At 47.7% G+C, this 14,698-nt stretch overlaps 2 protein-coding genes across 2 annotated transcripts in view; both read left to right on the forward strand.

The window, feature by feature from the left end:
- LOC149331297 (inactive tyrosine-protein kinase 7-like) overlaps window positions 1-14,698 on the forward strand; it is a 168,551-nt gene that overhangs the window by 105,919 nt on the left and 47,934 nt on the right. The gene's annotated exons all lie outside the window — the stretch shown is intronic.
- Window positions 7,399-14,698, forward strand: part of LOC149331299 (uncharacterized) — a 28,577-nt gene continuing 21,277 nt past the window's right edge. The window contains exon 1 of the mRNA XM_089555741.1: window positions 7,399-8,194. Coding sequence (XP_089411867.1) covers window positions 7,414-8,194 — 781 coding nt within the window. The 5' untranslated portion in view covers window positions 7,399-7,413. The remainder of the gene's footprint in view (window positions 8,195-14,698) is intronic.

The following is a 14,698-nucleotide window of genomic DNA, read 5'->3' on the forward strand; positions in this document are numbered from 1 at the left end:
TTACGTAATCGCAATTCAGTTACTGCATAGTCCCTTTAACATTAACGTTCCTGAATAATTGATTCAGTTACTAATGTTTTCTTGCTTACAGAGCTTGATATACATGGCCCAGGTCACTCTTTCGACCATGGGGGAGGGTGGAGAGAGAGGGGGGGGGGTTGAAGCACTACTTCGTGCTTAAAAAAACGGAAGGGGCAATGGTCATGTTTACTGGCATCACTAAAACCACTGAAGGAGTCAACGACATACGAAAATGACAACTTATACCTTCGTTTACGTAAAGCAGTGAAATTACTTTTGAATCGAATTTCATCCGAGTGCCAGTTCCTGTTCTCAAAAACCAGTCGTCAGTTTGTGCACCTCGACGCATGCGAAGGTCATCTTGCAAGAAGGCAACGGAACCGATCAGAAACAAATGAAAAGCCACAAGTGACATCCTCTAAAGCTACCTCTTTGGATATTCACGTCACTCTCCATCATTCGTTGTGTTGCTGAGCGATTACAGCGTCCTCTATATAGTACGCCGGCGTGATACTACAAGTTCTCCGCTTGACCCTCGCGGAGAACGTCACGCCTCATTAGGCTTATGGGATGCGAAAGGCCAGAACCGTTACGATATTTTGCCGTCGTAAACGTCACGTGCCGGCTATTTTACACTTGCATCTCGCGTCATGGCGCGTTCCATTCCCAGGATCTGGTAAGATACACTGTACAGTTTCTTACCGTCTGCTTTCTATCTTCTTGTTTGTTTTCAATCAGGACCTTCCTAAATGATTCATAGCCTCCGCTATTAAAAACCGCGCGCCTCTCCTCTCACGTATTTAATACCGACCGCGAGGGGGCGCTCTCTTACACCGCCGTGGTTCGCGAAGCGCAAACTTCGTATATATACCGTGATTTATACGGTTCATTTCGTAGTAAGCTCACAGGCTAAACCAAATGAAAATGGTACCGTGCACGGCTTTCTCAGGCATGGCGTATATATGGAAACAGCGGAGAAATTTTACGACCTATGGAGGCTGAAGGCTGGGCCAAGTTTGACGGGTCGCGGCCACGTCCACCACCACATATGCGTTCACAACCGTCACGGAGTAAGGCTACCCCCCCCCCCCCCTCCCCTGTCTGGCTTTTGCCTTACGTTATAAAACCGGGCCCAACGCCACGGCTTTATATAAGCGGGTGAGCGGGCACGAAATTGTAACGCATTATTCCTTTTGTTTTTAAATTTATTTTATTTAGTAAGTCTTTGGCGTTGCAAAGTCATTAAACCTAGCCGCCTATGGCGTGCCGGCCGGCCAGCCCCCCAAGAAAGGGGGGGACCGCATACGTGAGTAATTATAACGTTGCGCCCGGTCGTAAAAACACGTCCTCTGTTTATAGTATTTATACGTGGGTTGGTTGTATACGTATAACCCACGTGGTACGGGCTCTTGCGTGAGCTGTATGTGGGGGGCCCTGCGGAGGACAATAAAACGACGGCTTGTATTTATCTTTTTTGTTTGTATGTTTTGACTGATGAGTTTTACTTGGCACGCTCGCACGTCGTGGCGCGGGTTTTGATCGATTTTCAGTACGGTGCCTGCGTCGATACCGTGGCTCGCTTTATTTGAGTTTTTTTTTTTTTTACTCATCCTGGAGAGCAATAAGGTGCGCGAGCGCCGTAATAACTCCGGCCGCTGTAATAACTCGTTCAAAATTTTTGACGTTTCTTTCGTTGGGAGGCGAGAGATAAGACTTTAATAAAGGTCAGAACTGGCGGCTATGTAGAGACTGGCATAGCTCTTGCTTTAGCCCGATAATGCCGTGGCTGAAAAAAAAAAATGTATAAGAAAGCCACTTCGACGTTTGGCCTGATTTGGGATTCTGCCTGCTGCAGGATTGCATCCATTTTTCGATCAGGAACAGTGCCCTGTCGTGTATTAACTTCACACGTTTGTTTGTTTTTGTAGCTTGAATCTGTGAGTTACGTTAGGTAATCAGTGACAGATGCTTTAGCGCGTATGTATACACCGTTGGCAAAAAGTAATACACCCCTTATGATAGCCAAGTCTACATTAGGCTAACCTATTAAACCATGTCTATATTGTTTCCTAGTTTTTAATTAGCTTTATCCAATGTAAGGCACTGGTATGTCACGAATACTACACTTGAGCTCGATCTACAACAGTGCTGCTTCAATTTTTTGCATTCTTATTTTTCTTCCCGTGGTTTTACATCACGATGAACATCCATCAAGCAGCGGCGGCGAAAGAATTTGTGCAAGCTTCGTGCGTATAGGAATTGTGCGGAAGATGTATACGGGATAAGTTTTAGCAGAAACATCGCGCATTTCGCACCTACGGTGTTACACCACTCGTAGGCGTTGTTCTAAAGGAGAATTCATACGGGCTGACTATAGTATTGTTCAGGCATATACAAATCTACGCATATGCCAGGTTTACATAACTTCCGAGCGTAACTCTGTGAAGTGCGTGCAAGCTTTGGTGAAGCCTCCAAACTGTGCCCGTCCGAAGACATCGCTGTTAAAAGCCACGGGCAGAACGAAGCTAGTGTAACCAACGGTAACGAGGCCACGTGGTGACCGCTAGATTTCTTGCAGAACCTCATCAACGAGGTTTATACCTGACACGGTGTCGTGGGACCCGCAAGGATTCGTCACCTTAAAAACTCGTTGTTGAGTCGAATGTTACCGCGCATTTGTTTTCATCTCTTCATATCTTTATGGCATGACCTAACCAAGAACGGTACTCTCTAGCTGCAGCACAGTATTAACAGCTTTACTTGTGTTTATTTATAATATCTGTGCGTGTGGGGATCCATGGAGTATTTCAGACTGCAATGTTTAGTTTTTGTTCCATTATAAACTAACGCGGTAACATTATGGCAAATTTCATTTCGCTTTCGGGAGTGCCTTTGATAGTCGTCGACGCTACAATGCTTACGCGTATATGCACTCTAAGCACAAATATGCCTATATGGGAGCGATAAAGATGTGAGTTGTACTCTAGCGCACTCTTTTCTATAAAAGGAAGTGCACTAGAGTACAGCTTACTCCCTTTTTACTCTTTTTCGTTTAGAGTGTATCGGTGTAAGTGAGGCAAAATCGCAGGTCCATATCCTCCTACTAACGGACACAATTGTTTCGAAAATGGTATCAAACTAGTAATTTAGTTTCCGTGGTACCATCTCTCGGCAAACAAGAAAAATGGTATGGACGAGCCCTACTCGTCTTAAACCGAACACGGAGTGCTAGAAAAAAACACGACAAGCTGGACTCGTCATGAGCCAGAATTGAGTCATATGACGAGCCTGGCTCGTCCAAGGTTTTCTAATTTCAAATAGGGATCCATGACTATCCACCGGGTAAGGATCCTTGAATGTCTTCATATGAATGACGTGCATGCGTTGAGAAATTAAAAAAAAATCGGCAAGGGGATGTTCTCTGCTTCAGTTACTATACAGAGCTTAATAAGTACTTAATATGTCACACTCGTGGTGACTACAATTCCCATGTCGATATCTAGAGTATTCCTCGAGGACTGCGTCCTACGCAGACGGAATTAACAGCTCAAGTTGCAACTTTGAGCGCAGCACGTAAGCGATTTACTTGTTTCTCGCTTACTCCAGTTTACTAATATACCACCTAAGCCTCCAGTCGTTTGGACAAGTTACGTATCTGCGCCACAATTACATCAGAAATTGAATTGCTTCTTTCTGTTTTACGACGGCGTTGCACCGAGTCGTTAAAAGAGCGCCTGGCTAACTCTCGCCGACATTAAACGCGGCCCTCGGTCGGTCTTGGCGGTGAGCCGGTTAAGACCTGCAGTGTCCCAGACTCTATGTTCATTTCATGAAAAATCAAATAGAAAAGCTGGTGTTCGAACTTTACGGAGGCTGAGCGCGGGGAATTCCGAATCCCCCACACCACTGGCCGCCGCTACATTTCAGCGGGCCGCCACCGCGGTTGACGTGCAGTGGAGCCGATATGGCAGCAGCGCGGTTGACACGGCTCCCCTAATGGACATGTCGTGTCGCTTGTACGCGGGGAGAAGAGCGGGGGTCGGTCGCGGCCAACTGCTACACTTTAGCCACACAGTTTCCTCCAGCGCTGAGCTTGACCGCAACGGGGCTCACCGGTGCGCGTGGAAGACCGGAAGTGGACGGCCAACTCCCGCAGATCCACTTCCTGCAAAGACCTCCCATCGAGGCATCCTCTCCTAATCGCCTGGGCCAATCGTTTGTGTGTGTGTGTGTGTGAGAGAGAGAGAGAGTGAGTGAGAGAGTGTTATCCTGGTCACGCTGTGGGAGGGCGTCGTCGTCCTGTCTGTGTGTGGCTTATGCCGTTTTCTCTTTGGTGCTGTATATTCTGGACACTATATTGGTTCGGTAGTAGTAGGTGGCTTCGCTCTGTGTTACGAATATACAGCGCTGTGCTATTACGGGTAATTCTGAGATTCAGCTTTGATATGCTGCCTTATGCTTTACCGTCGTGCGCTGCAGTGGATCCGGCTGTGCTGCGCAGCAGTTGTATGCTAAAGGCTTCATCACAATAGATGTTGCTGTGGTGGGGACGTGTTTTGTCGTGCGTTGTAGCCTGGTTCAGTAAGAAGAGATGCGGTATCGTTGGTTTTGCATGGTGTTCTCAGCCTTGCAGCTGAGCCGTCAGTACGTGCCACTTTTCATTATCTGAATATACCTTCGCGAACCGTGTGCGAGCAGCAACACTCGCGAAACTTTTCTTTCCATCTCGAGTTAGAACGCCGTCGAAGTTTTGAGTATTCGAGTTTTCTTTGTCTCTGCTGTTTTTACTGGCTCTTATCTATGATGGCGAAGTTTAGTGAGAATGGATGGATGAGAGGGACATTCCAGAAATGTTCCTTCTCCTCTGCGGCACCTCTTTCTCTCTTTTCCTTCTTTCACTCCTTCCTTAATACGTTTCCTCACGCCGTGTTTGAGATGTCCGTCGCGAAGTGACGCAGTTACTGCGCCCTTTCCTTGTTAAAGATCCCCATGTGGTAGAAATTATTCCTGAGCCCTCCATTACAGCACCTCTTTATTCCTTTCTTTCACTCCCTCCTTTATCCCTTCCATTACGGCGTGGTTTGGGTGTCCGCCGATGAGCCCAAGAGACCATCCAGTTGTTTTCTGGAAAATAAAGATGTATTGTATTGTATTGTATTGTATTGTATTGTATATGCGAGACAGTTACTGCGCCACTTCCTTTCCTGGAAACCAATTTTCAATTTTCACTATTGGCGTGAGCAGGTTCCGCCTCCTCCGGCTTGATTAATCTTGCTGGCAAGGTTTGACGGTCGCCAGAAAGTACCCTGCGTTGCCTCGTCTCGTCTCGCTTGTGACTGCTTTGTGCAATACCAACGAAAAAAAAAAAATGAAAACTTGCCTGACCGCAATGGTTTTTTCTTCCTTCATTTAACAGATTTTCAATCGAATGATGTATTGGGTTTCAACGAAAATGTCGAGATGGGTTCTAGTTCGCGCGTGAAATTTGCCTTGCAGGTAGTCAGGGTTTTTTTTTTTCATTTTTCCTTTTCTCCCACTAGACTGTCTTATCTCTCCATGCTTTCGTGAAAAGGACCCACCGGGACGCTAGTCCTTTCTGAAAAAAGCAACGAAATAGCCCACATGAAATGAAGCGCTAAAAAGAGCCTTGGCGGGCACTCCCCCCGGGGGCCCAATGCGCGTGCGGAGATAGCGTGCGCAGAGCCGCGGCTGGTCCGTACCCATTAGCCGATTGAGTAACGAGCCCCGGGTTACGACCCTGGACGCATGGGCGTTCCTCATGCGTGCGCGGTGTCTGCTCGTGTCACGCCCAGCTCGTATAATGGAAATACCGCTAAACAGAAAAAAAAAACGAAAAAAAAATGGCATTCAGAAAGCGCTTTCTGCAACGGCGCTGTAAAAACGCATTCTTTCTTTATATGTTTTGCCGTTTTTATTTCCTGTGGCGTTTGTGCATGCGCGCGCGTGTGTTAAGATACACCTGCGCGGGCAATACAGCATCCGTGTGCTCCTAAGCCTTTTTTATCTTGTTCTCGGGCGAATTCATGGCAGTGGTTGATAGTGGGATTGGTAGTATATATCCTCCGTTTCGGCTTGCATTGTGGTCATCAGTATGCATTCTCATAAAAGTGCCGTACATGTACGTAGTGCCTTCTGATGGTCTCTATAACTCAACAACAAAGAACGTTATCGTGACGCTATACCGAACTGAGCCAAAAGTGCACTCGAATGTTCCCTTGTTGCGTTGATACAGCGCTCGCATGACATCACAGACGACTGATGACGTTGCCTAAATTGAAAGGGGCCGTGTCATCCAGAAGACAAATGGCCGAAGATTCCTCGTAACGAAGCACGCGGTGATAGGTGTTCGGGCCTCGCGGGAGACTTTCTGGGGCATTGATTTCGGCGGTCCTGGCTTCCGTTTAAATATTGGCCTGCGCGTTGCATTGTCTACTCGGGTTACACGTATACAGATGACTCTTTTCATCGACCGGGCTCCATATACCTACAGCGAGCATGTTTGTATACGCATCTGAATCGCGCTGTATATCCTATAGATTCACTCCGACCCGACGTGTCACGCCTAATCTCAAATCGATATCCGTGCCTCGCGTTGCTATAACGCTCGATAACGGGAATGCGCTGGTACCGAACGAATCTTTCCTGGATGACGAGGCGTTCTGTATGTGACCCGACTCGCCAGCGTCAGTTCCGTTCTTCGCTTCCGGGCTTATTGCTACTTCCGGGTCATCGCCTGCGGCAGTCATAAACTAGGTCATGCGGGCCAAGCTATAACTTCGGACAATATGTTGCCTGAAATATGTTGCTACTGAAAATATGTTGCCTGATTTCGGCCGCTCCATGAAATGAGTAACTACACTATAGTCCCCTGAACACCTTGTTTAGTCGGGCGACATAACCAGGTATAGTTCAGGGTGTCATGGCAATAAATTTGTTCAGCTGTCTTATGGGACTTCTGTTTGCAAGGTTTGGCCGAGACGCGAATTCCGTGCTCCTATATTTGTTTAAACCCTTCTTCATATCGTCGAGCCTTCTCCGCATGTCTGGGATCACTGTCACTTCTCTTTGGAATTTATTATGCCGCCGCGGTGGCTCAGCATTCCACTTCCGGCTTCCGTGGGAGACGGTCGTGTGATGGGAAGCTCTGAGCGCGCTTCGTTATCGGTCATGTCTGGCCGAGGTTTCGGTGAGCGACGCCCACCAGTGGGCTATCGCTTAGTTTTGCCTACGCTGCCTTCGGGAGACGCAATGAAGACAGCGGTTTTCCTTCACTGCGATATTGCCGGGCGGCCTTATCGCATACAGGATTTCCGTGAGCCTTTGGAAACTGCTGGTGTTCTACCTTTCGTGGCTGGCATTGGGGCCTTTCAAATGTCGCATGTGTGGATGTTGAAGCTGAAAACTGCGGAAGCGAAGGAAAGACTGCTGACAGAAGGAGCACTTGAAGTGAAAAAACGCTATTGTGCGGTCATAGACCCCAACAAACGTGAGTTGGCCTTCAGGGTGCACTGGGTGCCCTTCTACGTGTCGAATGATTCTGTGCAGAAGGCTTTTGAAGAATTTGGAGAGGTGACAGACGTCAACCGCGAGCAGTGGAACAGTCCCGGTTTCGAAGACGTCGAATCGACCACCCGTCTGGTGCGTATGGTTCTGAAGGAGGGGCTCTCTATCGATGATTTGCCCCACATGCTCAAGTTCTACGGAGGACAAGTGTTGGTGGTGGTGCCTGGACGGCCACCAATATGCCTACGGTGCAAAAGGACGGGACATATTCGACGCGACTGCCGCACGCCAAAATGCAGTTTGTGTCACGCCTTCGGACACGAACGGGAAGGGTGCGTTCGCACGTATGCGCGTGTGGCCACGGGTACTGCTCCGCCGCAAGACGACGGCAGCGAGCTGCTCATGGACCAGGAGGAACTGGAGAACGCCGGAGCCCCGCCCCCTTCAGGACTCAGCGACGGCCCTGCTTCCCAGCAGCCGGAGCTGCCCGCTGGCGACGAGAAGTCACGAGGTGACCCCCTCGCAGAAACGACTGGCAAGAAGGCGGGGGCTGCTGCGACGCCAGAAGAGCCAACGAGGGAGAGCACTTCAGGCGACCACGACTCCGAGGCGCCGATGGATGCGACAGTCGCTTCCATTAAGCGACCTCGTGACTACGAAAAGGCACCGGCTACGGAACGAGAACTGCGTCGGCTAGAAAGGCATTGGAGAGGGGAGGGAGCCAAGAAAGGCAAGTTAGCCTTGTCGCGGTCCTCGTCGCTAACTCGCGACGAGAGGCCGAAGCAGTGAGCTTTAGTCACTGTTGTTTGTTTGCTGTGTGCACGCTATGGCTTATTTGAAGAAACCGCTGAAAGTTGGCACTCTGAACGTACGAGGGCTTGCCTCGAAGCGTAAGCAAGTGCAGTTGAACCGACTGTTCGGGGAGTTAGATCTAGATATCGCGGCTATTCAAGAAACAAAAGTTGAGGATGAGCAGCAAACAGATAACATGGTGCTTGGTTTTCGTTCGCATTTCAATGTTTGTGTAAGCCATGCGGCTGGTTTGTCGGCGGGATGCTGTCTTTTCCTGAGGAAAAACATAGGCATAGTAGAGGAACAAATAATAACTTGTGCAAGGGGGCGGTTTATCGTGTGTGACTTCACATATGAAACATTCGCGTTGAGGGTTGTTGTCCTGTATGCTCCCACGATACAAAAGGAACGGCGCGGTTTTTTTGAACAGTTAGCCTCGTTCCTTGATTGCAGTCGAGTGCTCATACTATTGGGAGACTTCAATTGCGTTTTGGACCCTAAAGATCGTTCAAATGTAAAGGACGTAAAAGACCCGAGTGTTGATTTCTTGAAGAGTGTCCTCAACGAGTGCAGCTTGGAGGATGTAATAGGCCTGGCGAAGAGTCAGAATCACGTGCATTTTACGCATTTTCAAGGTAGTAGCCACGCACGACTGGACAGAATATATGTGTCGCCGGAGTTTTCACCTTCCTGTGAGCAGTATGAAGTGAAGCAAGTGTCATTTAGTGACCACTGCCTAGTTACGGTAACTTTGGGAGGAAGGAAGCAGCGTAAAGCAAAAATGAACTGGGATATGTGGAAACTAAACTCAAGGCTTATAGAAGACGACATATTTTTAAGAAAAGTTAAGGAAAGCATGGATATGTTTAATAATAGTAAAACAGGACGTATTGAATCTTGGGAATGCTTTAAGCAGGAGTTGAAAATGCATGCCATTGAGCGTTCAACCATAAGAAAATATGAGGAAAAAAAAGAAGAAAAGCATTTGCGTGAGCTTTTGGCGAATTTAGGGCACGAAGAGGAAAAAACGCCGGGCATGTTCATGCATGATATAAAAGGCGTCAAAGTTAGGCTAGAAGCTTTAGATGCTCAGAAGTACAGAGGAGCAGCGATAAGAGCACGCACGGAAAAATGGCTTACTGGTGAAATGCCTACAAAACGCGCGCTCACAGATGAAAAGCGATACGCGCGGTCAAACGAGATATCAGTTATCGAATACAAAGGACAAATCCTCAGTGAACAAAGTGGAATTTCGAGTGCATTCGTGGAACAGTACCGTGAGCTGTTTGCACGCAAAGCACCAAGTGAAGAAGGGTTTCGGGAAAACTTTTTGCCACTTATGCCAATATTAGGAAATGAGATAACTGAAGAACTAGAGAGCGAAATAAGTATTAAGGAAATAGAGACAGCAATTGAGGAATTGAATGCCGGAAAGTCGCCGGGACCTGACGGTTTGACTGCTGCCTTTTATAAGAGCTTTAAATATGACATTGCTGCTATGCTACATAAGCTTTTCAAAGAGTGTTTTGAGGTCGGTAGGCTGCCACCTTCGTTTAGCAATGCTCATACGGTCTTAATTCCTAAGACAGATGACCCTGCCAAGCTGGTAAAAGTAACAAGCTATAGACCGATCACGTTAACAAACGTTGATTATAAAATCCTGATGAAAGTGTTAGCTAAGCGATTGCAATACGTCATAAAGGATATTGTAGGGCCTCACCAAACGTGTGGCATAAAAACAAGAAGCATATTTAAAAATATTCATGTAGCACGCAGCGTGCTCGAGTGCTGCGATGCTTTAAATAAGAAAGTGGCTATGGTTCAAATTGACTTTGAAAAAGCATTTGATCGGGTGTCTCATGAAATACTCTATTGTTTGTTGGAACATACTGGTATTGGCTCGGTTGTTCTCAATGGGGAAAAATGGCTTATGCATGTTGCTCGACACGACTTATGGTAAACAAAATATTATCTGAAAGAATTGATGTGAGGGCATCTGTTCGACAAGGATGTCCACTGTCCCCTTTTTGCAATTTATTTGGAGCCTTTTTGTAGGATGATAACTGCGAGCGAGCACATCCGAGGTTTTAGGTTGGGAGCGTGTGAGGTGCGAATACTGGCATATGCAGATGATGTTGCCCTCTTTTGTGAAGATCGCAAAAGTATTGTAGAAGCGTTACAAGTAACCGAAAGGTTTTGCAGGCAAACTGGTAGCGCTGTTAATCTCGATAAATGTCTCGGACTCTGGCATGGGCAATGGGACTTGGAACCAGAATTGTTCTGCGGGGTCCGATGGGCTACAACTCCCGGAGTTTATTTGGGAGTCCCGCTGGACAGATATGGGGAAAATACCAATTACTGGAATGAAAAAGCGGAAGAAATGCGGGACCGGACCAAGGGATGGATGGGCCGTAATCTATTTTCGCGCGCGCAACTGTATGTAACACCTTTCTTGTGGCAAGGATCATGTATTTACTTCAAGTATTATATTGTGCACGAACCAATATCCAAAGGTTTCATCGGGTTTTTGCGGTCTTCATTTGGGCGTCTAATTGGGAACGAATTCGCAGAGATAATCTCTTCCGGAGAGTAAAGGTCGGGGGACTGTCTCTAATGCATCTCTATGTACGGCAGGTTGTTTTAAGGTTTTGTTTCCTGCGTGACCAAAATGACCTCTTCCTGCGAACATTCATACAAACGATGTTATCCAGTGCACTTCCAGAATTCATTGTTTCTTCGTGCAATGCTCGGCGGTACACAGTGTCTCGCTTCCTTCGAGAGGTTGTCTGGTCGTTCAGGTTTTTACAAGTGCGGTTCTCGCTAGAGTATTTAGCGAATGTAACGCCGAAGCGCTTATACAAGGATCTTATTGAACAGTTGTTTCCAGCGCCACTGTACAGAACCTTATACTGTGAAGGCCCTGGGAAAGACGTTCTCAGGCGAGTTAAAAAGATGACTGTTGCACCTGGCGTCAAAACATTCTTTTTTAAATTACACACAGGAACGCTACCAGTAAAAACATGGCTAGAGGAAAAGGGCCTTTTTGTTCCTTGGGGCTCGAACTGTCTCCTGTGTAGAAAACCGGAGACGGTAGAACATGTGTTCCTCGATTGTTGGGATGCAATGTTCTACTGGGATGTTTTGCAAAGAACCCTAAAAAAGGACTTGCCATTGACACCGCGCGGAATTCGGTACTTGACCACTGAAAGTGGTGTTGCACAGTATGACCAGGTTATGTTATTGGGCCTTCACAGCATTTGGAGGAGTAGAATGGCTGTAAGGCATTGTGACTTGGATGCACGATCGGTATGTGGTTATTTTGTAGAACATGTGTATAAGTTAAGAGAAGTCTTGAAGCAACAAGATTGCGCGGATGATGTATTGAGTCTGATGGACCAACTTGTGTTAATGAAAGTCCATTAGACACGGTTGGCTGCCAAGGGGCACGACAACTACGATATTTTATTGATGTATTCATTCATGCAATAAAGAAAAAAAAAAGCCGCAGTGGCTCAGCGGTTAAGGTGCTCGGCTGCTGACCCAAAAGACGCGGGTTCGATCCCGGCCGCGGCGGCTAGAATTTCTTTGGAGGAGAAATTATAGAGGCCCGTGTACTGTGCGATGTCAGTGCACGTTAAAGAACCCCAGGTGGTCGAAATTTCCGGAGCCCTCCACTACGGCGTCTCTCATAGCCTTAGTCGCTTTGGGACGTTAAACGCCATAAACCAAACCATAAACCAATCTTTGGAATTTATTGTATTATTTCTTTTAGGAGAGCAAGCAGTTGGTAGTAGCGCTCGTGAATCTCTTATGTGTCCTTTCTTTTTGTCCTTTGTCCGTTTTTTTGCGCCAACTTCTTCAGATATTGCTTTTATTCGCTTTCCTTTTAAACTAAACCAGGATCTTTAAAAGACGTTATGTAAACTACGACGATGAGCCCTAATCGTGGCCTTGATCGTAATATTAAGTGGCTAGGTAAGTAGGCGCAGCAGAAAGAAGAAAAAAGCAGGTAGGGAGGGGGGTGGGGGGAGTGAAGTATGAATGTAGCATTTTGTGTCGACGAACATCACATACTGCAAGCAATGAGGAGCCGGAAAGAAAGAAAAAAAAAAACAGGGAACATTCATCACGTCACTTCCGGCGCTAATGCCCTCTATCGACGCGCGGACCGCCGATCCGTTGCTAGCTAGCGCAGTGGAACGAACGAGCGAGCGGGGACTCGGTGAAAGAGGGAGAGGGGGCGTGGCCCGTAAGCGCATCGACTCCTCTCCAGGCGTCGCGGTAATTACGGGGTAATCAACGCAATGAGAACGAGGAGGTAGTGCGCATGCGTGATCGACTGTCGCGATCAGTCGCCGATGCTCTTCCCTCACCGACGCCTGTTTGGCCCGCATCGCGAACTCGTTGCGCTGTTCTCTCTCTCTCCTTCCGATTGATTGCCTTGAACGCTGTATCGCGTTTCCCTCCTTTCCACTAATGGAGAAGGTCCTAGTGCCAGCAGCTTATGTGTGTTCGTAGCTTACAGCCAAGACGTATTTTCGGCGAATGCTTACGGAGAGACTGCATATTCGATCATCCTGCTTTAATTTCGTTGTGAATTGGTCGATATTGCTCACCGTCGCCGTTGACCACATCCTCATCGTCATTTACTTTGTATTTCCTCCATGGCGGGATACGCGCGGTGCAGCGAACGTATAACTGATGGTCCCTTATAGTAACGGATTTGATTGCATGGTTAGCGTATATAACGTATACCCAGGGGCGGCAGAAGGCCGGCTTACACTATCAGGAAACTTAGAACAGGGGGCGCCTCAGCTGGTTTAGACAGGCCTGCTTGAAGATCAATGGGAGCCGTTCCTATACAGTGTTGATAATCTGGCTGGGCGACGACGGCAACCCTGTCCTCTGTATTACGGTAGGAGGCTAGACTAGCGTGAATCAGGCCTATAATCTAAAACAAGAAACCGCCGCCGCGGTGGCTCAGTGGTTATGGCGCTCGGCTGCTGACCCGAAAGACGCGGGTTCGATCCCGGCCGCGGCGGTCGCATTTCGATGAAGGCGAAATTCTGGAGGCCCGCGTATACTGTGCGATGTCAGTGCACGTGAAAGTACCCCAGGTGGTCGAAATTATTCCGGAGCCCTTCACTACGGCGTCCCTCATAGCCTGAGTCGCTTTGGGACGTTAGACCCCCATAAACTAAAGTACTAACAAGAAAGGAGTTAAAGGGGTGTAGGCTGTCCTTTAAGGGGCAGGGTATGCTGCTCAAGCCCTGGGCTAGATTTCGATTAGTAAAAATTCGGAATACTTACAATCGACAACGGAAACAAATTCCTTCTTCAGAAGATGCGAAGTTCTCGCAGTTACGAAGATTTTAACTGAAGTGTAAATCTCCTCTATTTGATAACTTCAGGACATCCGGTGTCGCGTTTAAAAGTCCTTTACCATTGCTAGCTTCATCAAGTTAGTATGCTTTGCAGTGGGAATACACCTTCGTTGCCAAGGGTAAGCATTTCGTTTATTTAGAGATCGAAGTCTGATCCAGAACTAAGACAGCACACCCTGCCTCTAAAAAGGAGTGCGCTAAAGCCCGGCTTACTTCCTTTTCACTCCCATACAGGCTTCATTGTGTTTAGAGTGTTCCTGAGAGCTTTTCTACTTTAACCGCGGTCTGCCTTTCTTTAACCGCGGTCTGCCTTTCTTTAACCGCAGTCTGCCCTCTAGGAATATACCGTGCCTTACCGAGGCTTTCTGGCACTGTCCGGGGCACAAGTCCGCCACTGAGTCCTTGGCGTCCTTGTTGAAGACCATAGTAGTTCCTCCACAAAGGGCCAAGACCCTGCTGCTGTCTTCGGTCGGTATAGCCAAATGGCTTATCATGAACGGCTGCCATCGCTCCATCGCTCTTTTTACGTGCGATGGTCTGTGTTTCATCAAGTCTGGCATCATTATCATCACCAACCTAACCACGTCCACTGTATTACAAAGGCCCCTTCCACTCAGCTCCAATGAACCATAACCTGCGTCAGTGGCGGATATCCTATCCCTGAAGACTTCCTAACCACATCCGCCCACCCGACTATCGGTCCCCCCTGCGTTCTCTCGAAATCCGCTCCGTTAGTCTAAGCGTCCATTGCTCAATCTGCTTTCTGCGTTACATGACCCGACCGCATCATCAAGGCTCAAAGCGGCGGCGTCCCGAATCACGGAAGCGTAAGGCGCCTTTTAAACGTTTCACATTTCATATGTGCCGCATTCCTTTTAAATAAGACTTTACATTTACAAACTGTCTCGCTGCAAGCTACAAAGACCAAACCATGGAAGGCATTTGCACGAAAAGAAACTGTACATTAGTTTCCCTCT

The sequence above is a fragment of the Amblyomma mixtum genome, chromosome 8, assembly GCF_055824585.1.
Source record: "Amblyomma mixtum isolate Tamu chromosome 8, ASM5582458v1, whole genome shotgun sequence".
NCBI classification, from domain to species: Eukaryota; Metazoa; Arthropoda; class Arachnida; order Ixodida; family Ixodidae; genus Amblyomma; species Amblyomma mixtum.